The 26,118-nt window shown below is 42.5% G+C and overlaps 1 protein-coding gene across 2 annotated transcripts in view; it reads left to right on the top strand.

Moving 5' to 3' along the window:
* Window positions 1-1,062: 1,062 nt before the first annotated feature.
* The window catches only part of PTPRO (protein tyrosine phosphatase receptor type O), a 153,563-nt gene continuing 128,507 nt past the window's right edge, over window positions 1,063-26,118 (top strand). For both annotated transcript variants that reach the window (XM_051784419.1, XM_051784418.1), the window contains exon 1: window positions 1,063-1,494. In XM_051784419.1, the coding sequence (XP_051640379.1) occupies window positions 1,279-1,494 (216 nt within the window). In that variant the 5' untranslated portion in view covers window positions 1,063-1,278. The remainder of the gene's footprint in view (window positions 1,495-26,118) is intronic.

Raw genomic sequence — 26,118 nt, 5'->3', positions numbered from 1 at the left:
CTAGAATCTACTTTTAGCCATTACTTTATTTTTTTAAGGAAGAGCAAGGTGGTGGCCCATTACTATAATTGATGGAACCACACCTAGGTCCAAAGTTGCTCTGAAGTTTAATGCCCCAGACAAAGCCTTGTTAGTACACTTAAAACCCTATTTTGTTTAGGTTGGAGTTTGTTACTGATCTGATAGTGGCACCAAGGATGTATCCTAATTTATACTGGTGTGAGAGAGAGAGTAGTCTGTGACAAACTAGATTCTGGTGCAGTCTTCTCATTTTGGAAAGACTCTTTTCATCATGGTGGTTGAATGGGGGAGTTGTTCAGGTGCTGATGTTCAGGTGCTTTGGGATTTTGTTTTGGGCTTTCCACTCCTTTTTTTTCTGAGGATGCCCTCTTAAGCTAAGTTGAATAGCTTGCCTATGTTTAAGTTTGGAGATGGCTCTGATCAGCTTGCAGGATTGCTGGGTGGGATGGTAGGGGAACACACAACAGGGGGTGTGACCTCAGTTTTGTCCGTGTGCCCCTCTAATCACTGGGCCTGAGTATCTCGCGGGACAGGATGAGTTCTTCTCCACCTCTTGAAGGTTCAGACCTATGCCTTAAACACCCGAAGAGCTGCCCACACCTTTAACCTGCCTTCTGAGAACAGCCACGGGGAAGTCTGCGTTGTGCCTTCAGCTGGTACTAAAGACCTGGGTACCGGCCACTGCTCCTGGAGCTGCAGCTCCAGCAGCGTCGCAGCTCAGCAGCCTCCTCCCGCAGGAGCCGAAGCCCCGGTCCATTCCCTGCCCTGCCAGCCGGGCAGCCCGGGGTGCTCGCGGCATTTCTGTCCCTCCATCGCGGCGGGAAGAACGGCACCGGGGAGGGGTTGGGGTGCTCGATGGGGAGCGGTAGCGGAGATGCGCTTTTTGCCCGCCGCTTTGCTTTTCCTGCCCGCGGCGGGGAGATGCTGTCGGGAGAGGGAGGGCCGGGGGTGGGGAGGGTAGGGCGGTGCGGGGGGGAGCGAGGGCGGCGGCTCCGGGCTCTCGGCTCCCGTCCCTCGCCTTCCGCCGGGCTCGGTGCCGCCCCCGCCGAGGAGCCGCCGCTCCCAGCCCTGCCCGTGCGGCGAGAGGCGCGATCGCCCAAACTCCTGGGAGGGGAGACACCACCCGCCGCCGCCTCCTCCTCCTTTTCCTTCTCCACCTCCTCTCCCCCCTCCCCGCCGCAAACCCCAAATAAAAGGGGCGGGGGGCGGCAGGATGCGCCTCTCGGCGGGGAGGTCGGCGCCGCCGCCGGCCGCCTGATGCTGCCGCAATTCGCCATTGCCGGGCACGGCTCGGAGCCGAGCGGAGGGAGGCGGGGGGCAGAGGCGGGGGTCCCGGGGGCAGAGGAGCAGCAGCCCCCCCTGCCTGGCCGCCCCCGCGGGCCGCGGCCGCCGTCCCCCCCGATGCCCGACCGCCGCCGGCGGGGGGCCCCGGGGGCCCGCTCCTGTCTCCTCTGGCTCTTTGTGTTGCTGAAGGTAAGCGCCGGGGAAGGGAAGGGGTGCGGGTCCCCCCGCTCCCGTGGGCACCGAGCCCCCTCCGCGTCGCCTTTGTGTGCCTTTCCCGGCGGGACCGCCGCGCCCGGGCACGGCCCGCTGGCGACGGAGGCAGGAGCTCATCCCCGGCTGTCCCTTCTTTGTGCTCCCGGGGGATGTGCGTGTGGATTCGGGGGAGCGGCAGGGAGCAGCGCTGTCCGCCGTGCCCCGGCTCGAGGTGCGCTCTCTCTCCCACATCCCCACCGAAAGTGCCGGCAGCCCAGGGGAGCGGCGGCGGCGCTTACCCCCATCCTCTGTCCCCTCCGAAGTTCCCCGGCTTTCAGCCGAGGCGCTGGGAGAGGGGGATGTGGCGTTTTGGGGAGCGCTGCCCCGCGGGCCGGGCGGGCGGCGGCGGCATCGCCGCGCTGTCCTTCAGCACCGCCCGGGCACCGCGCCGGGTTCTCCCGCGAACCCCGCTTACCTTCACCCCCGGCAAGACACCCGCTAACGAAGATGCGGCTAACAAAGGGGAGGGTGGTGTGTCGTGTTGGTTTTATCCTGGCAGAATTGAACGGTTCTTTTCTGATCAGCGGTGTGCCATGTTCAGGCTCAGCCTATCTTCTCGGCAGATTAATTTTTCAAAGTTCTGCCTAATGCTGCAAGCTTGGTTTCACATGACATTTTTTATCTCCAACGCTTTCGCTCCTTTAATGGTTTCTCAAGCATATTTAATGTGCTTCGTGTAACTTCCAAAAGAAAATGTACGTACTGTCTAGGTGAATACTGCTGACTATAAATGTCATTGCCCTAAAGCACAGAGCTCGGCATTGCTAAAAACTTTTTTGTATATTTGTCAGTCACTGTTAAGGAGAGCTCTGCAACTAAGGACCTGACCTTTCGGAGTCATGTAAATGTTCTGGGGAAATCATCAGAACTCCTTGTGTGAATAAGAGTTTGCAGGATCATGTCCTAGAACAGCAGTGGTGTCGCTTCTAAAATTGACATTGCATTGACAGAACTATTTAAAGGGAAGCTTTCGCAGCATCTGTTCACATATAGTAGTCAACTGTCAGCTGTCTCATTTTCATAACTGCTGAAACATACATTTATGCAAGATAAAATGTTAATACACAGAAAAAAATTTTGTTCCGTAGAATTTGGTGATTAAAAAAAAGCAAAAGAATTATTTGTAAGAAAATAAGACTGTGGATGTTAGGGCCCAGCAGAAAGATTAAATTTCTAGTTTGATCCCAAATATAGAAGTGCACACAGTTTTAAGTATCTGTTTTATCCCATAATCACACAATTTACATTACTCTAAATCCTGGCTTTTTAAAAAATAAATGAAGTTGTTTTGGTGCTGTGTTTTTTTAATAGCACTACTGTGGTAAAGCAAGACAGATAATAGATAGTTTAAATTTGTAAAATACTATACTTGAAAAATAAATAATACATCTCAAGAAATTTGGTAAGGTGTGAAGGCAGCCAAGGCCTCAGGTTTTCATTGGAAAGTAGCCATCACTTCTCAGCTGGATAAAAGTCAGACAAACCTGGGACTGTAAAGACAAAGAGAGGTGATGAGCATTAGCAGAATGTTGTAGTGTAAGAGAAGGTAAAGCTTCAGATGGAGGTACATCAGTAATGCCATGTGCCTGAAATTCACTGAGTTTTCTTTAATGTCTGTGTGTTTCTTTGCAGTGTCAAACAATTGAAAACAACCAATTTCAAAACAAGGCATTCCCTAGTTTTGTGCTGTTTACTTCTGCCAACTTGTTGAACCAATACTAAAATTACCCAGCTTCAAGTTATTAAATTGGTGTTTCATCTAGAAGTTACTTTTGGTGAGAAAGGAGTGGCATTGAGCTGATGAATCTGAAGACAGGCAAAACTGACGTCTGTGTGCTTGCTGTTTCAGTGTCAGCAGCCCAAATGTCACTTGCTAAGCTGAATCTGCTTGATGTGGCCTTGATGCCCATCTGGCAATTTGTAAAATCATCAGCAGACTTTGCACAGTGACAAAACTGCTCAAAGCACATTTTCTCTTCTCTTCCAATTGTTGTCATTCTGTGGTGCAAAGTAATGATTCCAATTTGTTCTAAATCCTGACGTTGTCTGAAGTTGCTGGTACAGTCAGTGACTAGAGGAGGTCAAACAGGGATATTGCCCAGTGCATGTCATATGCCTGATATGGTTGCTCATTGGCTAGTAATATTTAGTTCCTTCTTTCACAGCGTGATGTGAATGCTTCCTGTGCTCCAGGATAGTACTATAATATTATTTTTGGAAATATAGCAATGTGATCTTGAACCTTTATCATTGTCTTTTTTTTTCGGTAGTTTTCTTGTGTGATGGCTGGTTTAGAAATTAGCAGAAGAAAGGCATTGTGTGTGAGTTCAAATATGAATATGGATTTACAATACTTTTTAGAGGAGCAGAGCTGTGTCTTGCTTCAGAGAAAAGACTCCAACCATGCTGCTGTAGGAATCTCTTAATATATTGCCATTTTGCAATGGGTCTGTGTTCTCTGCTGTTTCAGTCAGAATGGATGGAAGGCGTAGTCTTTAGCTGCTTGCTTCATAATCATCTCATTTTGGTGTGGCAAAGGCATGGCTGATCACAGCTGAAGGGAAAAGCTGTACCTCAGCTAAATAAAGAACAATGAGAAGTAGACACTTTCCCTGATTCCAGTGAGTGATGTCATCTTTGCTGTATCTTTTAATTGCAATCCAACAACCTTTCCTTAGTCATGACTGCACTGAGCTTTGACCAGTTGAAGTTCTACTCTGGGTTATGTGACTGGTATGTCAGAGGTACGTCCATGCTGTTGGTATCTTGTACTTGAATGATTTTATGTTGCCTTTATTATTACTGTGGGACAAGGTAGAGCTTAAGTAGAAGACAAAACCACCTTGAACAAGCCAAACCTGATGCTGGGACGTGATGTACAATCTGTTACACCTCCAAGATGTTCTGACCAATGCTCTCAGTAGGAAAATAATGAGAAAACTGGTTGTCAGAGTAGTTCCATGTATGGACTAAATAGGAGGGATCACACTCTTCAGGAAAATTTTCTACAAATAAAGTAATACAAATCATATTTCCAGGAGACTGAGGTCCTTATATATCAGTCTTATATATGCTCTTCATATAAAGCAGCAACACTCTCTCTCTTAGCAAGGACAGCTTTTTGTGTCTAGCAGGGTAGAATTCTATCCAATACTACATCAGTTTATGGAGTTTGGCATCACAGCAAAGTCCTACTTCAGGTTTATGTGCACCAAGACATTCAGAGAGATTTAGATTCTGTAAGACTTTACTCGGCTCAGCCTTACCCAACACATGAAATATGTTTCTACTGGTGTAATTTTCAAGAATATCTGCATCTTCAGTTAATAATCTGAAGTAAAGATCATACCATCAGGATACTGCCTCTTTCTGTGGGAGAAACCTTTTTGAGAGAAAGGCTGATTTCACAGCTGGGAACCCCAGTGCATCACCACTCTTTCCTTCTGCCTGGGAAAAGCAACATGTTTATGTGAATTTTGATATGGAGTCCTTTTAGCATCTCTTCTCTCTCCAAGAGATGGTGGCTGAAGCTCTTACCAAGAAAGAAAGTTTGCTTTCTTTCCTTATGATCATGTTCTATTAGCATCAAAATAAGATTTAAAAAAAACCCCAGACCTATCTTACCAGTTCATTTTTGTTTGCAAAACAAATGTAAGTGTTCCTCATGATAGGACAGGCTCAGAGGAACTACTGAGGTAGAACAGTCTTTTCTGCTTACCACTAGTCTGAGACTATCCAGGCTGTATGGAAGAGTAAAGCATCCTACCAGAAAAAGCATACATTTTCTTTTTAAAAAAACTTTATTATAAGTAGGCAAAACTTCTAAAAGTCATGTTCTCTCTCATTTAATCATTTTTATGGGTTATTTCTAAGCCAGGGTGATTCCAGGGGGCAAAGCTAAAGAAGGGGATGGTTATGCCAACTCATGTTTACGGAACTGTAGTAGGCAAAACCCTCTCTGCGAGTGGAATAAGAGTCTGCTGTTACCCTTTGGCAAATTTCTGATTTCGTTGCGGTGAAATGACAGGGGACCACTGAGAAAAGATCTTTCCTGCCTGCAGGAGTTATGAGCCTCAGACTCAAATTGCACAAGGTCAGGAAGGCAATTTCTAAGTTCACCCCGGTCAGAAGCCGCACTAAAGGGTGATCCCTCACTCGGGCTCAGACAGGGACTGTGCGGAATGAAAACCTACCTGTGGCCATCCCACGGCCATTGATTAAAGGACTCCTGGGCAATGTGCTGGCTGAACTTGAGAAACCCACTAATCTCTATATTTCTGCTGTCACCACACAGAGGAATATCACGAAATGACCTTACAGAGCTTCAGAATGAATGTTAAACTGAACAAAGTCTTGTGTAAGTCCACCTTGAGATTTATTTTACTAGTCAGTCTCAGCTTTGGAGGAGAGAACTTTTTTTTACTTAGGTATATGGGTCAGGACAATAAATGTCAAAAAAATAAACCTTTGAAAACAGGTGTATTTGCTGAAGAACTTAAGAGGCTCATAGTTAATTTAGAGTCAAAGTGGTTTTTTAAAACTATTTGTGTTTTCCATTGCAGAAGTATGTATTGTTGTCCTGAGTACTCTTCTGGTAAACTAGTGGTTTCATTTTTGTTAGTCAGGATTTTAAAGATTCTGTTCTTAAGGGAAAAATGAATTGAATGCAATTTAAATTAAAAAAATCGAGTTTTGATAAATGTTAAAAATGTTTCAAAATAAAGATCTTTAAGGAGTTTAGTACTTAGGAGTGCATTCATAAAATGAAGAGACTGGTTTATTAAATGTTTTGCAGACTAAAGCTATTACAATTTTTTTTTTAATTAAACTTCTATCAATGTATAGTTGAAAAGAGGAAAATCTTTGAGAGGAATGTGGCAACATATGCCAGCTGCCACCAACGTAATATAACAGATGAATAGGGAAAGGGAGATACTGGAAACACAAAGGTTACCTTGCTTTTCATAGCACTGTGTAATCTTGAATGAATGCAAGCAGTGAAGGGAGCAACTCCTAAGGAAGGTGTTTGGTGTCTCTTTGGCAAGCCAAACATGATGCATTCCATTTTGGGAACTCCTTCATTCTTATGCTGGGAAATCACTGTGGCTTTTAAATGGAGTTCCAGAAATAAAATTAAGTGCATCATGTCTGACTTGCCATAAAAATAACCAGAGCAAAAGTAGTAGGTGCCGTGCTTGAATGACTATGGTTATCTTTGCAGTTTCTCTTCTTGCACTTATTTAGAGAAGAAATGCTTTACAGTCAGCATCAGTGATGGGAAAGTTGGTGACACAGCTGCTGGTAACAGAGAAGAGAGCAAGCAGGACATGTTTTCAAGGGAATTAAACTCAGATTTTAGTATACTGGTCTTCAGGTGGTAGCACGGACATGAGAAGAGAATATGTGGGATAGGCACTGTGACTGAGCAGAAAACGTAATATTAGGGATGGAAAAATTTGAGTAGAACATTTAAACTCAAGGATTGAGCACTTCAGAGGAGCTGAACAGAGATAACAGAAGTAAACAACTCAGAGCTATTATTCTATGTCAGTCAGAAATTTAACATGAGGTAGCTGTTTGGTAGATATGAATCTTTTGGGGGAGAAAAATCCTAAATTCCTTTTTAAGTTCTCTCGTAAAAAACAGATAAGGTTGCCTGTCAGTCTAACAGATGTGACTTTGAAATGGTTTGGCCCCAGTGTATTTTAGGTTATTGAGGCATGGGTCCTCTAGCCATGTCAGAAGGGTTTGAACAACTGTAACTCCTTCGTGTGCTACAAACCTGTAGGTCCTCGAATCAGTTGTGTTGACTTCCATATCATGTGAAAGCCGTGTCTTTGGGATAAGAGAGCTTAGTCCCAGCCACTAAGTTGTTAATCAGATCAGCAACTCCTTCAAATTTAACAGCTTTCAATATTTTTCTTGGCACATCCCTAAAATCAACTGAGAAGGGGTTGTTCTTCAAGGCTGAGATGAGACCCCAGAGCAGACCACAGGTTTTCCCCAGTTGTCTTGTTCCCTATGTGTAACCTGCTGTTAGTCTCCTGTCTGTTATCTGTACCACAGCTATTCAGGATCATATTCTCTTTGTTCATATGGAAGTCATTTTAATATGGAAGTAATTTTAACATGGAAAATCTTTACTCCTTGCTAATCTATTAAACAAGAAAGAATGGTCTCATTCTACTTACAAAGAGCAAGGAATTTTAAATTCAAGTAAGAAACCTCCCCACTCCAAGCAAAAATACCAGATAAAACATCCTATTAAATGGGGTGAAGAACAGTAAAGAGAATTGGTGGAGGAAAAAAAATCCACAGAAATAATGCTAATTAGTGTTTTCCTAAAGTACTGTTAAGTCAGAATTAAGAAAAAAAATGAAGATTTGCCAACAGCAATGAAATTAGTTTATTTATTATGTGCTTAGCTCTGCTGGGCCTAGCTTTATTCTGTATGCAAAGTATCTGGAGACTCTGCCTGAAGTCTGAAAGATAGACACATCAAAATAAGGATGCTCTAGATAACTTATAAATGATTATCATATATACCAGTTGCTGGTATTCTCCAAGGAGCAGCATACCTTCCAAACAGAAGTCACAATTGCTTCCCTTAGGAGCTGAGCAGAGAGTTTGTTGTTGTTGTTGTTGTTGTTTGTTACTTTTGTTTTTTATTTGGTATTGATTTCTACAGGATGTTGCTCTTCAGGGCTTCTGGACATTTACATCAGTTTAAAACATCAAAAAATAATTAATAATCAATGTGACTTTAATCCCTTCAAAGAGAACCCATTAACCTACAAAAAATGCTCTAGCTCACAATCATTTTGTGAAAGTAACTGAAAGCAGGGCAAGAGATGAAAGAGAGAAACATCACTCAGATATTTTCTTTTTTTTCAAAGAGAATTTTATTCCAAACAGAGAACATAGCTAATATTTTATTGCAGTCAACTTACTGTAAACTAGGAAGTTTGGAGGTTTTTTATATAATTTTCTTCCTCGAACTTGGCTGCCCCTGCGTAATATTGTACTGATATTATCTTGAGTCATCAGTGTCTGCTTCTGAGGAAAAGATTATGATGTCACAAAATCAATATCAGAGGATCCTATACTGTAATCCTTTTTCAGGAAAGTCCATTAAATCAATGCCTCTCCTTCTATGAGTAATGACTGTAGAATCAAGCTCTCTAATTTTGCTGTGTGAAGGAATAAGTAGATGGGATGGGATTTTACATAATTAACTAGCAGTTATTAAATACAGCAAGAAAAACTATGACATTTTCTGAAAGATAAATGAATACATAGTGAATTTCTAAGTGTATTTCAAAATGATCTCTGGTATAAAATTACTTCTCAGTTGCGTTGCAAAATAACATGTTAAACCAAAAATGCTTTTTTTATTTTTAAAGCTTTTGAAAACGAACTCAAAACTCCATAGGCTCTGAAGGCTCATCAGGTTTCCTCAGCAGTACTGGGGGGGAAATCATGAAAACTGCAGAATGGTGGCACTATATGATGTCACCAGCATTTGGCTGAAATCGAAGCACTCTAGGAATAGGGATAATAATTTTGTTATCTCACATGTTGTTCACGTGCAGCAGCAATGTCTGTTAGCTGGAACCAGAACTGACGGGTTCCCTCTAAATGTGCAGGGTGCTGGGAGCTATCAGAGACTCTCCTGTGCTTCTGGGAACGGGTCCAAAGTCCAAGCGAACTCAGTGGATGTTTTTGTGTTGTTTTAAATGGGTTTTGGAGCAAGCCGTGTTGGGAGGACCTGCAGCCTCAGCCGGGTGATGCTGTGAGGTCTGACATGCAGCACAGAGCCAACTGTGATGTGCAAGGGACCCTGGGCTCACTGCAGTGTTGGTGGCACAAGCTGGAGGCCGTGGGAGGGGTTTGATTTTCAGAATCTGAGAGTCTGATAGCTTAAAGAAACTCCCCATTAGATAAACCCTGAGCAACCTTCTTGTTCAGGGAGCAGCTGTATTGGCAAGAAGTGGTGTGTTGCAATTCACTGCTGAAGCCAGTGTAATAGGAACTAATGTGAGTGCTTCTGCTGCTGCAAGTGGAGCTTTTTCTGCAGGGAAATTAAGCTTTGTGACTAGCACTAGGCAAAAAATAGGATGCTTTTCTCCAGGCAGAGCTATCAGTCTCCTCTTTCTCTTCCTCTGCATGTTCCAGGGGCTGTTTGAATAAGAGTTCAGATGTAAGTACATTTCAACCTACAGCAACTTTTGTTGGCATTGCAACATTACCACAGATACATGGATGGATGGAAACTAAATTCTACATCAATACCAGATACTTACTTGTTTCTGGATCTGAAAAATACAGCTGGTCCCTGCTCCTTTAATAGGCTAGCTGGGTCAAAGCTATACCAAAACCCAATGACCATCTGGGGCCTTTGAGCTTCAGAACATAAACTCTCATCCTGCTCAGCTCGGGTGCAGTCTGAACACAGGCATTATTTTCTAGACTTACATTTCTAGACTTACATTATTTTCTACACTTACACTGTTCCAGTTGATTAGAAACCAGTAGATTTCCATGGCTGTGATAACACAAATGGAAATACCAGTTAAAAAAATATGCTTATCTGAAATGTAGAAATGAACCAAAATTTGAGAAATAATTTAAGATTGGTGTCTGGAATAATTTTTCTCTAAAGGGCAATTTCTCATGGCTAAATTAACAGCTGGCAATGAGTCCAAGTTACATACTGAGTAGTAGAGCTGCTCTTGCTTGGAGGAACTCATGGTGGAGTCAAACCCTCTGAATTCTTTCTGTGAAGAAGAGAAAAATGAATGTATTCTTAGATGTATAAGCTGAGCAATTGTGGAGATTATTGAGCTGTGTCTGTTTCTGCATGGACATGTTTTTGCTTGCTTTAAAACTTAAGAATTAGAGGGCTGCATAGTCAAAAGAAATTAACAATAGCAGTAAGTAAAAATAGCCCCTTGACTACAATGCTTCACAACAGCTTTAAATGGGATCTATAGCAATATTTGTTGCACATTATAAATATTCTTTAAAAATACAATATTTAGGGGGTTTTTTTAATGTTTTGTCGTCAATGACCTGAACTTTGCAGGAGTCTTTTGGCAAAGTATTGTGGTTGAACCCCATGTGGTCACTTACCCCCCACATGGTGGGACAGGGAGGAAAATCAGAAAAAACCTGTGCATTGGGATAAAAACAGTTTAAAAATTGAAATAAAGTAATATACAGTAATAATAATGATAGTAATGAAAAGGGGCATAACAAAGAGAGAGATAAAATCTAAGACAAGTGCAGGTGCTGGAGTCCATCAGTGCTGGTCACTTTTCAACCATCACCTTCTAAGGGCACAGGAACAGCAATTCCCAAAAGCTGGAAGTCAAGAAGACGAGACAGAAGGCCAGTTTGGCTGAGCAAGGATCTTCTCTTGGAAATAAGGCAAAAAAGGAAGGTGTATGCCCAGTGGAAGCAAGGTCAAGTTTATGGGAAGAATTCAGAGATGATGCTTGCCTTTGTAGGGAGAAAATTGGTGTGACCACAGCTCAACTGGAGTTGAAGCTGGGCAGAAATGTGGGGGACAATAAAAAGAGTTTTTTCAAATATATTAATGACTAAGCAGTAGAGAAATATCCTTGGCCCATTACAGGATGGGGATGGTCACCTCACAAAGGGGACACAGACAAGGCAGAGGGGTTTAACACTTTCTTTGCCTCTGTCTTCAATGTGGATGACAGACCAAGGGAGTCTCAGTGCCCTGAGCTGGAGGACTATGACTGCAAGAATGATCAGCTCCCAGTCAACCCTGAAATTGTGCAGGATCTGCTGCTCCAGCTGGATCCCTACAAATCTATGGAGCCTGGTGGGATTCATCTAAGGATCCTCAAAGAGCTGCTGATGTCCTTGCAAAACTTCTCTTTATGATTTTTGAGTCGTCTTGGGAATCTGGAGAGGTCCTGGCTGACTGGAAGCTGGCGAATATTGTCCTAATTTTAAAAAGGGGCAAGAAGGAGGATCCCAGAAACTACAGGCCTGCCAGTCTCACTTCAGTGCCTGGTAAAGTTATGGAGAAGATTATTCTGGGAGGGATTGAAAAACACCCGAAAGACAACAGTCATTGGTCACAGCCAGCACGGCTTCACGAGAGGCAAGTCCTGCTGATAAAACCTGGAAACACACCTCGCCCATCAAGGGAAGCCAGATGATATAATCCTTTTGGATTTCAGCAAAGCTTTCAATACTGCCTCTCACAGGATCCTTCTGGACAAAATGTCCAGCACACAGGTGGATAAACACATCACACCATGGGTGTGCTCACAGGTTGAGCACAGAGGGTAACAGTGGATGAGGTAACATGAGACTGGCCACCTGTCACTAGTGGAGTTCTGCAGGGCTCCCTCTTGGGCCCAGTACTCTTCAACATCTTCATAAATGACTTGTAAGGGATATTGAGCAAGTTTGCATGATTCAAAACTCAGAGGAGCTATTAACTCCCTCAAAGGCAAGGAGGCCCTGCAGAGAGACTCGACAAATTAGAAGACTGAGCAATCACCAACCATATGAAGTTCAAAAAGGGAAAGTGTCAGATTCTGCACCTGGATGTACGAACAGACTGGGAGCAAGATGCTGGAAAGCAGTGCCATGGAAAGGGATCTGGGGGTCCTGGTTGATGGCAAATTCAGTAAGAGTCAGGAGGGCCAACCATGTCCTGGGGGGCATCAGGCAAAGCATTGCCAGAGGTGATTTTCCCGCTCTGCTCTGCACTGGGGTGGCCTCACCTGGAATTTGGGGCAGTTTTGGGCACCACAATATAAGAAAGATATTAAGCTATTGGAGAGTGTCCAAAGGAGGGCAGTGAAGATGGTGAAGGGCCTTGAGAGGAAGCCATATGAGGAGCAGCTGAGGTCACTTGGTCTGTTCAGCCTGGAGGAGACTGAGGGGAGACCTCAGTGCAGTTAACACTTCCTTGTGAGGGGAAGGAGAGGGGCAGGCACTGATCTCTTCTCTGTGGTGACCAGTGACAGGACTTGAGGGAATGGCTTGAAGTTTTGTCAAGGGAGGTTTAGGTTGGATATTAGAAAAAGATTCTTCACCCAGAGAGTGGTTGGGTACTGGAACAGGCTCCCCAGGGGAGTGGTCATAGTACCAAGCCTGACAGAGTTCAAGAAATGGTGGGATGATACTCTCAGGCACATGGTGTGGCTCTTGGGGATGGTCCCGTGCAGGGTCAGGAGTTGGACTCGATCCTTGTGGGTCCCTTCCAACTCGGCAGATTCTGTGATTCAGTGATGCACAATGTAATTGCTCACCATCTGATGCTGACCGATGCCCAGCCTGTTCCTGAGCAGTGATCAGCAGTTCCCGGCCAACAACCCCAGTTTTTGTACTGGGCATGGTGTTCTGTGGTATGGAATATCCCTCTGTGTAGTTCAGGCCAGCAGTCCTGACCATGCTCCTGCCCAGCCTCCTGTGCACCTGCTCCCTGGCAGGGCATGAGACACCGAAAAGTCCTTGAGTCAGGGTAAGCACTACTTAGCAACAACTAAAACATCACTGTGTTATCAACATTACTCTCATGCTAAACCCAAACACAGCTCTCTACCAGCTACTAGGAACAAAATTAACTCTATCACACCTGAAACCAGGTCAGCAAAGCAACAAGCCAGAGCCCAGTTGGCTATGGCAGATATCATGGTTGATGCTGGGACAAAGGGCTTTCTGTGAGTTGCCTAACAGCCTAACAATTAGATACCAGTTTTTCCTGGTAGGCATTACTACACAAGCTGATGGACAGTTCAAGTCAGGATATCAGTAAGTGTCCAGGTGGAGGACACAGATTCTGGAATGTCTGTTATATGATGCATGAGCTTGGAGCGGAGCCAGAGTGGCTTCCCTATGGCCTCACCAGAAGGAGTGGTGTGATTGGAATAGTTGCAGGTGACATTATTTCATACACGAGTAAAACATATTTGTGAATATTATGAGGTTAGGAGATAAAATGGAAAAGAAACAGAAGCATTTTGGAAAGTACCAGAGCATATCTTGAAGGCTTTGTCTGTTCCAGTTATGTACGAGGTTATTTCTGCACACCTTTTCTTTTGGTAGCTAATCTTTAATAAACATGTAACCTGTTTGGAGATTGGATTTTAGTAATGATATCTTGTAATGATTGTATAGGATCAACTCTTCATTGTCAATATGTACTGTGGGTAAAACTCACTTACTGATCAAGGCATTTTTATTTTTATCTGAAAGGTTTCATTCCCCCCCCTCCCCCCCAGAGGCAGGGGTTTATTGCCCTTATGAGTGCTGGTTATATGGTTAAAGCATATGAGAGCTAGTGGACTATCATAGATACCTACTCTACCTGGCTTTAGGCTGACAGTAATGCTGACATTCCTCACTCCACTGCACAGCTAGAAGGGTGCAGAGGGCAACTGCAGCACGTGGGGAAAGGAGGAAGCAAATGGTTGCAACAGGGGTGTTGAGAAAGCAGGTGATTCAGAATTGTCCCCTGGCTGTCATCAAAATGGCAATGGATGTAGTATAGAGGGACTCTGTGCACCTCAGAGGATGCAGGGACACCTGTGACAGTTTAGAGTTGTTTGAGGCTGGAAGGGATTTCTGGAGACCATCTGGTCTGAGCCTCGGCTCAAAGCAAGGCCAAGTAGGTCAGGGGCTAAGGGCCGTGTCTGGATGAATTTTGAGTATCTGTGAGGATCAAGATTCCACCACCTCTCAGGACAACCTCTTAGGACCCTGCAGGAGAGGAATGACAGTCTGTTAAGTCTTTTAAAAAATCATGGATTGGTACTCAAAACATGAAACTGTTTTATAAACCCGGCTTTTTTGTTGGGATTTTTTAAAAATTAATTTAAAAATAATTTGGGCTGTAGATTTCTTTGCCTGTAGATTTCCATACTCTGGGTTGCAGTCACAAGCTCTATGCTGAACTAGGCTTGTTTTCTTGCATTCATCAGTGCCTTGAAGCTTGAGCTTTAAATATAATATCAAGGATCATATTCGTAGAACTACCAGTGTTAGAATATGCCCTAATTATCACTTAAATGTTCTGCAGAGTCAGGCAGGTGTCTGCCATCACTGCACATTCACTTCACAGGTTCGTATTTCTCGAGAGGGTTTTTTTCTTTCTTTTTTTCTCTTTTTTTTTTTTTTTTCCCTCCCTCTTCTGAATTACACTTCTGGGAGGAGAACCATGACTTCATATATTTTACAAGCTTAGGTCTTAGGCATGCAGGAAACCATTAAAGGTTTACCATAGGGGTACTGCAACGTGAATGAAAGGCTCTTGGTGTAGGACTGGCCTGTGTCCTGGCTGGCTTAGTGCTAGAGCAGAGAAATCTCTCAGCACTGCATCCAGTGAGAGAAACTTGTATAAGTCAAGGTGGAAAAACACGTCTCAAAGGAATATGTGGAATCTTTCCTAGAAATTCCCCTTACACTTTTTGTATTGATAACTGAAGCATCAATCCCAAAATCAATAGGAAATTACAGGGACTCGATACACTTAATGAGCTCCAAAGGAACAGTTACTTAGGGCTGTGATTACTGCTTCTGCTGCCTGACTCCACATCATATCAGCATTTTATTACTAATGATTTGTAGTGTTGGAGGGAAGAATGAATTTGGTAATTCATTAGCTTTTTCACAGATTTTTGCCTTTAAATTAAGTTAGCTCATACTTTCAGATGTTTAATTGTCCATGCTAGAATACAGATTTCTAGTTTTTAATTACAGGATACAGAATTTAAAAAAAAATACTCCCCTTCCCCCCCCCCAAAAAAACCAAACAAAACCAAAACCAAACCACCAAAAAACCCCACAAAAACCTGAACAACAAAACCTTCCCCACTTCAGCTTACGAAGTCCAAGATGGTGGTTATTCTATGGCCGTTATGTCTTCCAATTCTGTTTCATGAATCCCAATATCCAAACAATCTCACCATAAAAAAGCCTTGTGCTTGTATCTTTAAAAAGTCAGATCTTCCAGTGAACAGCATAAAAGGATATCATACAGTTCAAAAAAAGGTCTCATAAGGTCATTGGTTAGAGAAACAAAATGATGCTTTTCCCGTGGAGACCCTACAATGCCAGATTTAATTTATTTTGGGAAGAAAGAAAGATTATTCTGTGGAATGTGCTTACCACTTGTGAAGTAAAAGGTGTTGGCAGAGAGTGTGAAGATATCCTGGAGAACAGAGCTTATACAGAAGAAGATGAATTTATGGGGAAAAAAAAAGGGAAAAACCTCTGCGCTACTCTGTATTTAGCATAAAAGAAATCAATAGAAGGGATTTTGAGATGTCGTCCATGGACTAGGGCTAACCAGCTGTGCTCAGACTGTGGTTTCAGAAAGTTTGGTCCTCTAATCCCAACTTCTCTGCAAAGCCAGATTTAGCTATGCTGAACTCTCTGGCCTCCACTGCACACAGAGTGAGAAGGAGGAGACCTCGAGGTCTGCTTCACACACTGCTTTGCCCAGCAGAGCTGCAGGGCATGTGGGAAAGGGCTCCAGGCTGAAATGGCTCTGCCACAGAGCCCCTTGCCTGCAACACAATTTAAATGCATGATTTCAGTTGATATTAATAATTTGAAAGGTTTATAAATTATTAAAACTGTAATTGCCTGACAGTTACATGTCACATGGATATATATATATATATCTCCTTCATATGTACCCTGGTTTCCCATAGTGCATTGGGGTTTTTTGTCTTTTACAAGTTTAAAGAACAAAGTCTAGTGGTGTCAGAGGATGCCTGGGATTGATTCTTTACGTTTTTGTCCAGAAATGCTACACCCTGTTCCTCCAGTACTGTGTGACGGGTAATTGCTGGATGCCCAGTGTGAATTTTTGCAATGATAACGAAAAGTCATTAGGAGATGAACCCCAGCCTGAATAAGAGGAAACAGATGGACTGCAGAGATGTGCCTATCCTGCACCCAGGAATGCACATGCTATGTTAAGAAGGCTAATAGAGGGGAAGGGGAGTGTCCCCTTCTGTTCCTGATAAATCCCTCTCTGTGCTGTCAGAAATGACTGTAAAATGGGAGCTCTGCGATTTTTCTCTGCTGAAATGGTCTAGTCTCATTTATCTCTTTTCCTCATTGCATATTGGCATATTCCTTCTCTGTGTGTATTTATCCAAAGTCGTTACTTGGTGTGTTGAACTAAAGGTCATATCAATTTTTTTTCTCTCCTTTGCTGCCTTTTTTCCCCCCTCTAGTCCCTCTGTTTCTAAAGATGCCAAGCTAAATAACTGATGATTTCTTCTGATGCCAGAAGGCCTTCATAATATGCATGTTGAGGTTTAGTGTATTTTTCTTTTCTACATCTCACTATTTTCGATTTGTATGCAGAGCCATCCTCTTACCATGAACTCCTATGCCCAGAGCTGAGGATTATGTTCTTTTCCAACATATGTACTCAGCCTGAAATGCTAAATCTCTGCTGCTAGAGGAACAGAAAGATGTTATGGTTGAAGGAGCTGTGTCAAAGTAACCAGTCAGATCAATCCATAAATCATGTAGTTTGAGAGGCAAGACTATTTGTGTCACTTGACCAGTACTAAATATTATTATTCTGACTGTGAGGGATTAAGCAAATATGGATTTTAATAAAAAAAATAAAAATCAGTTTTGTGACAGGGATGGAGGAGTCTCCGTGGATGCTGTTTTTTTACAGAAGTGGTTGGATTTTGGTAGCCTGTAGCATGGGGACTTCAGAGGAAACGTGGAAACAGAGGATGATAGTAGTCTTGAGTTGTTCCTGAGTGGTTCCCCCACCTCTTCAGCCAGCCTGGTCTCACTGGGCAACTAGAAGCAGTTCCTGCCTGCTGGTGTCCCTGTTCCATCCTGTCCCTACTGCAGCAGCTCACGCAGGAGGAGAAGAGAAGGCAGAATAGTTTATCTTGCTTTGTAGATTCCCCCAGTTCTACATCAGGAGTTGCTTGCTGATACTGTCTGTCAGCGTGTACAGCTGCAGCACAAGGGTGGCTTCGTGGTGTGGCATGAGAGGGTGGCAGCAGGGACCTGCCCAGGTGCTGGAAAGGATCCAGCTGCTCTTGTATCCCAGTTTTCCCTGCCTGTGAGTCATGCCAGGGGTCATGGAGGCAGGTGCTCAGCCAGGATTGCTAATATTGCCTTGCTAATGGTGCTCCTCAATCCCTGCAGCTCCATGCTGGAGAAGGATGCCCTATCTCCCCATTTTCAGAGAAAGGCAGCATTGCTGGTTATGGAGGTGGCAACACCATGCTTTCAACTGGTCCTTTCCCTTTGAGGTCACTTGTACCCTTTCTTCTTCCACAATGAAGTTGGACTGTGCTAGTGCATCTCTGTTGGACACACAATGGGTGCAAGCCACAATGTGGTACCTCAGCACAGATGTTTTCCAAGGGCTCACATTACCATTCATATTATCATGACAGAGTGCTGGCTGGCACCTAAAAAGCTGGCAGGGAGCTTATCCATGGATAAACTGTGGGCTAATCTGGTCTCCAGTTTGTGAAACTAGATGTGGTACTTGAGGGGGAAAGAAGGAGCACCTCTGAGGCAGCACCTTGTTGGAGAGCTGAAAGAAATTTCTAGGAAAGTGAAAAGACAAAGAACCTTTTCCTTTCCCTTATGAATTAAATACTAGATGATTTCTTTTTAATGGGCAGAGTGTGTGAATGTTTTATTTATTAATGCTGTGCAAAAAATGTTGTAGAGGCTGGGCATTCAGAAAGTTTGAAAGGCAAAATAATAATTTGGATTGATCTATAAACATTATTTTTATAGTTTTTGCTAGGATAGAGAAGCTTAAGAAGCTTCCCAGGATATATTTCTATTCTCCAGAAAGGGCATTTCAGTCCTAAGCTTTTAGCTCTCTCTAAAGAAACATGGAGGCATGTCAGTCAAGGAATATTCAACAATTAACAACCACTTGAAGGTATTTGCAAATAGTTGCAATTGTATGAGATCTGTATTTTTCCAGGAATAAAATACTAGCCCATTTCTCGTGTTTATAATTTCTACTGTTTGTCCCCTCGCTCTTGTTTCCTTGGCCTCTTTCCTCTCCAGCCCACTTCTTCCCCTTCTGCTTCACTTGTCATCCCTGATTCTCCTCCATCTGCACTTACCCTGCTCAATCCCCTCTGGCTCACACCCAGCCTCTAACACACCCTCCTCACCTAAACTCTGTAACCTCATTTCTCAAGTATTTTGCTTTTGACTTCTGTGTGAAGTTGTATTTCTCCAGAAAACATTTTGGATTGCTTTTATAACAGTGAAAGAAAAAGCTACTTTGCACACACCATTTAGCTCAGTAGTTAACTAGCAGTGGAATGCTAAATAGTCACAAAAAGACTATGAGTATATGAAATGACTATTGTAGTGAAGATAGCTGCTATTCAAGTAGAGATCATATTTCTCAGGGAAAAAAGGGCCAATTAGTGAGCTTAGTCACCTGAATTCACTGTGAATTCAAATGATCTTCTAAAGCAATGTTGTTACACTGATTTTTGCCAAATGGAACTAAAACCAGCCGAAAGTCCCTGTGACTTTCAGCTCAGCTGGCTGTAACTATGCTGGTCTTCAGAACCTTGTCCTTGCTGCAGTTTACAGAATCACAAGTTTGTTGAGGTTGGAAAGGACCTCTGGAGGTCGTCTGGTCCAACACCCTGGCTCAAGGAAGGCCACCTGGATGCCCAGGACTGTGTGCAGACAGCTTTTGAATATCTATAAGCACATACCTCCATAAACTCTTTGGGTTGGCCATTTACCACCACCAAGCTGGCTCTGGGATACCAGCACAGAGTCAACACACAGCAGATCCCATAGATATGCTACCGTAAAAGATAAATAGATTTATTTAAAAATGTAGCTTTTTCCCCAAACTAAAAATTATTTCTTCTTTAGAAATACGTGGTTGATTGTCTTAAAAGTATTGTACTGTGATCTCAGTAGGGTGGGAGCTTCAAGCCTTTGTGAAGAGCTTAAAATTGATGTTCATTCTTCCCCCACTGCCTTCACCTTTTCATGGGAAGCATTTAATGCACGTTTGTTTGGGTATTTTTGTCTGTCTGGATATATCTTTCTTCCATTTATCATACTCTAAGCTTTCTGGTAGATAAATTGGTCCTCCTCTACACTAGGACAGGTTGATGGCCCATAAAATAGATTTTCCAGGACTATTGCTGTGGTTATGTGATTTATACTAAGGCCCTCCCTGAGTTCAAAACCCACAATTGCTAACAGTGGTGGGACTCCCACACAGCATACTGGAATTTAATCAGTGATATTATCAGCAGAAATGCTTTCTACTAATGAAATTGCTTTTGAATATCAGTGTTTGACTTACAAAACTTACAGTTCTTTCTAGAAAACCGGTCACTCTGTCGACTTGTGCAAGCAAATAAATAATGAACTAAAGCCACAAAAGCATGTTTTGTGAAGGTTGTCTTCACAGAGTTTCACTGGGGGTCTCCAATCCATGGATGGGAAGCTGGTGGCTAGGCACAGGCTCCAGCATCCGAGGAATTGAATGACAGCTGTAGGCTGCAGCTGGGGGTGGTGTGAGACCACTGCAAGAGAAATGTCCTGCTGAGGGCACAACTCTGTGGCTTCACTGGTGCGTGGGGATCTCAAGCAGGTGGTGTAGCTGGACAGATGGCTCTGGAAGAATGTTGAATGGCATGTGGATCATGTAGCAGCAGAGAGAGGCTGAGCTGTGGAGGTGAGGCAGTGGCACGTGGCAGGGACAAATGAACAAGCTGCAGGTGGCTCTGCCAAGAGTCGGGTGGCTTAGCAGATATTTCCTCTTCTTTCTTGCAGAAATATTGTCCAGACACATTCAGGTGACTTTACAAATCTTTCTTTAGTTTCTGAATGTCTGGTAGCCAGAGCAGGTTGGATGCTGCTCATAGGAGCTTACAGGGCTGAGGAGCCTTGCCTAAGCAGGAGGTCCAACCTCCCCAGAGTGCTGAAATTGCTGTGCATGTGCAGGATACGTCACAGAGTTAAGAGGAAGTTGTTGCCTTTATGCTTATGAATGTGTTAGGAAGAACTGTGAATGCCTTCAGAAGCATCTGCATATGTGTTTCTGTACAAGTCCAGCAGTTTGGTTTCCTGTCACACTGACATAACCACAGGCAGAGCAGCAAGGCAGTAGCCTAGAAATTTGTGAAGGAATCATGCTGGGACTGCTGCCTTTCATGTCCTGTGACAGGTTTCCTAAATTATCTTTGTTAATGGGGAACAAGGACAGATAGTAAAGAATGGCCAAAATTTTGATGAAGACCAGAACCAGTTTTAACCTTGGGAATTCAGTTGTCTTCTGGTAATCTCTAGAAATGATTTGTCATGAAGTAAGGCTGTTCTAGATGTACATCAGCTGTTGCTTGAAAAAGGGTCTGGAGATGAAATACATTAAAAATATTTGCCATTATTAAGCAAATAAAGTGACCCAAAATGGAAGCATTTACTTGGTCAGCAAACCAATTACTAATTTAAAACCTTGCTTGACTTCGTTTTGGTAAGCTGCAGTTCTCATTGGAATTTATTATTTTTGGGTTTTCACTTCAATAAAGTTTCTGCTGAAGTGGAAGAATGTCTGCAGATTAGCGTGGGGCAAAAGATAATTAAAGTCTGGCACCTAAAGATGCTGAGGGGATAGAGAGTATTAGCGCTGGTGTTCTCATGCTTGCTAATGTCTGTCTCGTCTCCATAGGTAAATAAAAATTAACAATGAAGTATTTTATATTTTAATGATTCTGCATCTGTGTTAATTGCAGTTTGTAAACCACAAATCTTATCTTTCTGTCATTAATATACAACGAAGATACTGAGTTTTATTTTATGTTTTGTTTTACTTTTTTAATTATAGATTAAAATGTCCTTTTTAGACAGTTTACAGCTGGGTATCCTGCCCATGATGCACCAAATGCTCTTGTGTAAAGGGGAATAAGAGCCAGGAGAACAAACTGCTGCCTGTTCTGATCACAGAAATGAGTAACTTATTGAATACAAACTAAATTTCTGTCATAACTAACACATTAACATTAGTATTACGCCATCAGCATTGCCCTTCCACCTTTAATAGAACTAAAGAAAGTTCACCTTTAAATTGTATTCAGATTTATAATTGAGCATTTTGAGTGATGGCTTCATCTACTGCAAGCAAAAGAAAATGATTTACAATGTCTGTCAGTATAACATTGTTATATGAGGAGAGATTAACAATCAGACTTTCAGACTCAACAGTATTTATAATTCTGAATTTTCTGTTTTAATGCAAATGCCCTGACTTTAAATACTGTGCTCTGTCTTAATTAGGTAAAATAACCCTTCCTTGCTTGGGTAGTCCCCTAAATTAGTGATCAGCCTAACACCCTCAAGATCATGTTTTTGCATTGCTTAATCCATTCCAATTGTACAAATTGAAAGAAAAAAAAAAGAAACTGGTCTCTTACACAAGAAGCACAAGAGGCATGGTTTCAGATCTAAATTCCTCTGGATTAACTTCTGGTTGTTCATTTAGGGATGTGGTTTAGTGGTGAACACAGTGGTGCTGGGTTAGTGGTTGGACTTGATCATTTTAGATGTTCTTTCCAACCTTAATAATTCTGCAATTTTAAGAGGAGACTCCGACAGGCATTAGTGAGCTCAGATCAGACTTCCCCCAGCTGAGCAGCTTCTGCACCACACTTATTGGGAATTTATGCTCTGTAGAAGTGGTGTCAGTAGAGAGCTGACCAAAGGAGTGTCAATGTGACCAGGTGTACTGCTGACACAATGAACGGAGTACACTCAGGCGAGGAGGCAAGATCTGGGGCTGGTCCCCTGTGATGGTGGCAATTACTCACTGGTGCTTTGGCTGGATGGGTCTGCAGCACAATTGGGATATGTGATTATGCTTCAGGTACCTGTGCATAAACTGGTTTTAGTGTAATCGGGTCAGCTACAGCGAGCAGCAGAGCTGTGGTGGTGAGGGCTTCAGCTGCTGAGTGTGCAGCCTGCGCTGGAACCGATGTTTCCATGGCTCCATAGCTAGGGGGCACAGGGCCAAACTCCCTTCCACATGTGTAATCCTGTTAAACTGAGTGGGATTGCTTCCACGAGGGAGAAGCAGCAGAATTAGACTGTGAAGCAGAAGCATATTAAAATTGCTTGGCAATGGAGTGCAGCTGCATTTGCAGTAGGAGTGCCTGGGAGCGATGGATAACCAGCCTGTGTTGGTGTCAGGTCCTCCCTTCACAGGAGAAACTGCTTTCTGCACCTTGGCCATTGCAGCTGAGACCTGTGTCTGTGGTGAGATTTGTTTTACCTCATATTAGCCCTTAAGAAGATGTGTATAGCCTGGGCATGAGCTGTACATTTTGCTGTATACTCAGTGGAGGGGAGTGGATTATGTATCCCCAGATGTTTCACAGGAGTGCAAAGGTGTGATAACTTACCCCCCAGACCCAGTCATCTCTGTCCAGACAGCATAAATCCAACTTGCTCAGCCCAGGTGCCCCAGTTTTGAATAGTTTCAGTTGTGGATGACATAAATCCAGTGATGAAACTCAAGGTTTTCTGGCAGCAGCCAGCCCCTCTGTCCAGGAGTGTCTTCCCTTATGGCTTGGGTCATTTTGTGCTGGCTTTTCTTGCCTGCATGACAGCACAGGCAGAGGGATTTGGAGACAACAGCTACCAAATAAAATGCAGCATTGGAAATTTCCTGGCATCCTTAAATACTGAGATTCAAATGAAGTTTCATTTAAAAACTGTTTGTAAATTATATGGAAAAGTGAAAGGTGCGTTTTTTTTCTAGCAGTGCGTGGCAAGAACTTTTGTGGGTTTTTTGTGCCTCAAAAAATCATGTCATTTTGAGAACTGACAACAACTTTAAACTTTACTAATAGCACCATTGCTCCCAGGGACTTGGTATGTGGTGCTGGAAGGATAGATGTCTGGAAACACTGGACGTACATTTTCCCCTCATTATTCTAGAAAAAACTTTCAGCTAATGGGGAGAAGGGTCGTTAGTATTTTCTCAATGCCAAGTTTTCCTTGGGTGGTATTTTTGTCTCTGCTCCCTTTAATACAAGAAGTTGTATAGGACTGTGTTTTGTATCACTCTACAGCATTGCCAAAACCTGACATAGGATTTGCACAAATTTCAGAGTCGATATTAGAAGAAGTATCTGTAATATTTATTAGGCCTCACAGTGAAACCTGCCTGGCCTCTGGTTCCACTATAATTTTGAAACTCCCATTAGACTCGTTGGATGTTGTTACTGAAGTTCATATCTCTTAAATGCACCTTTTGGCTGCATGTGATTCTATGCTACAAAAAGCAGAGGTATTTCAGCATCTCTTGTTCATGAAAGCTTCTGGGTTATTTCAGCAGTTTTGAATAAAGTCATTTGGATGAAGGTTTTCAAAGCTCTGGCAGAGATTTAGAAGAACATTAATGGGAGGTGAATATTAAAGCCTCAACCCAATGTTTTAAATCCAGAATTGATTTCTGCTGCCATCAGAGTTAGGATTTCACCCTGGTGTCTTAGTGATGAAACTAGTCTGAAACATAGTCAGTCCTCTTTCCCTTCTACATATTACAGGTTAAGCCAAAAAAGCATGGATGAAATAAAGAAATATCTATTAGTGACTTTCCACTTGCTTTTTTGGAGACAGAGAAGAGTCGACCAACATTTTTTTGGATGCATTTCCATTTCAATGATCACATCTTCTCCAGTTAGGGGTAGAAATACTGAAAAAGCATGAGAGAAATGATTCTCTGGCTAGTAGCAGAAACTGCATGGGATCACACAAAACTGCATGGCCAAAAGGTCTGAACAGGCATGCAGATTTTGACATGCTTATCTAACCTATTAAAAGATTGTCCATGTGATATCATCAGCTTTTGATGTTACACATCCGAAAACAAGGCTTTCTTATGCAGAAGAAAACAAGGCTGACAGCCTGTGTTTGAGATATGCTATAATGTACCTTTTCAAACTGTGTTCACTAGGTTCTCTTCTCTCCAAAGCATTAAAATCTTTAATTAAATGTTTAAGAAAAAAAAAAAAGTGTAACTTGGCTTTTAGGGTGCATACAAAGCCATGTATGTGATTACTCAGCTCTGACTGCAGAAAGTATAACCTGTGTTGGATTCTCAGCATCACAAGACAAATGCATAAGTCTTGGATTACAGTCATAAAGTAATTTACTCCCTCATCCCCCAGCTTTTGGATCTCTACAGACTGTAGAGGTTTTTCCAAATCTTTTGTGCTGGTTGTTGTATTGTTGCCTATTTCGCTTATTTTGGCAGGCAGCCAGTTAGATTTCTTGGAAATCTTTTGTGTTATAAAGTGCTGCAGAAAGTGGCACAGAGATCTCATGTTGAGCTGAAGGAGAAACAATAACATTTATTCCTTTTATGCCTAATCTGCTTATTAAAAATGCCTTGGACTCACAGGAGATTCATTTGTAAAAAATCCTCCTCACTTCTCATAGGTTGAAATATCAATGCTAGAAGTAAAATCAGCTTTAAAGTGCTTTCTTTTCATTGAGATATTTATTTACATGCTTCTTATAGTACATAGTGAAACTACATTGTCTCACTTTGTATTCCTTGCTGGGTTTCATTTAGTAGTTTGGGTTTTTTACTTGATTCTCAGTCTAACATGGTGTTGTGGTGGTTCTTTTATACAGAAGGAAAAGGTTGGGGGTTTCTTTGTTGTTTGGGTATGTTTTTTTTAATTTTATTTGTGGTCTTCTTTTTTTGGTTCATGTCTGTCATATGTTCTTTAAATGTAACAGGCATTCCTATAATATTTGTGTTCACGTCAGGCTCCATAATATTTTTTTCTGTTAACTGACTTTGTTATTGTTACTAACATTTTACAAAACACAGTTTTGAGGCTCAAACAAATTGGTAGCACCCTTTGAAAGGCTGAAATTGGTCTTTGAAGTGTAGTGTGATATGAATTTGACAGCTCTTTGAAACAAGCAAGGCTGGAGATGTGGTTTGCAGAAATCCTCCTGGATGCAACCCATTTCTGCTGCCTGAGTTTCAGGGAAGTGGGTCAACAGATTTTGCCAGTGGATAAAACATGGGGATAGGATTGTTTGGTTGCTTTGGTTTTGGAGATGGGTCAGGTTTGTGTTTCTTCTATCTCTTTTTGTCACAGGAAATTTTATTATATAGATTTTTAGTTCAGGTGTCCTGTTCCTTTTCGAATCAGAATAATACATTGCTTTTATTACAAATTATACTTATCAGTATGTATTTCTATTATTCATAACATGACATAAGACTTATATGTAAGATAGTATGAGTAGGGGGAAAAAAAAACCCTCACACACTGTCTGATAATTAAACATATGTCAGGACCCATAAGCTGTGAAAATTCATGAAGTAACGCCTGAATCCTATGGTAATATGATTTTAAACAAATATTTCTTGAGTAAACTGAGTGGCTAGGAATGGTTTTTCTCTCTCAAAAACTGAATAATACCAGCAGTACATGATAACAGTTAATACCCATGTGAATATTTCCATTTCACCTGCCAATCTTGCACTGCTTTACA

The sequence above is a fragment of the Manacus candei genome, unplaced genomic scaffold (assembly GCF_025592945.1).
Source record: "Manacus candei isolate 608988 ecotype Guabito, Panama unplaced genomic scaffold, ASM2559294v1 h1tg000018l, whole genome shotgun sequence".
In the NCBI taxonomy this organism is placed as follows: domain Eukaryota; kingdom Metazoa; phylum Chordata; class Aves; order Passeriformes; family Pipridae; genus Manacus; species Manacus candei.
This window is presented reverse-complemented; position numbering and strand designations above follow the sequence as displayed.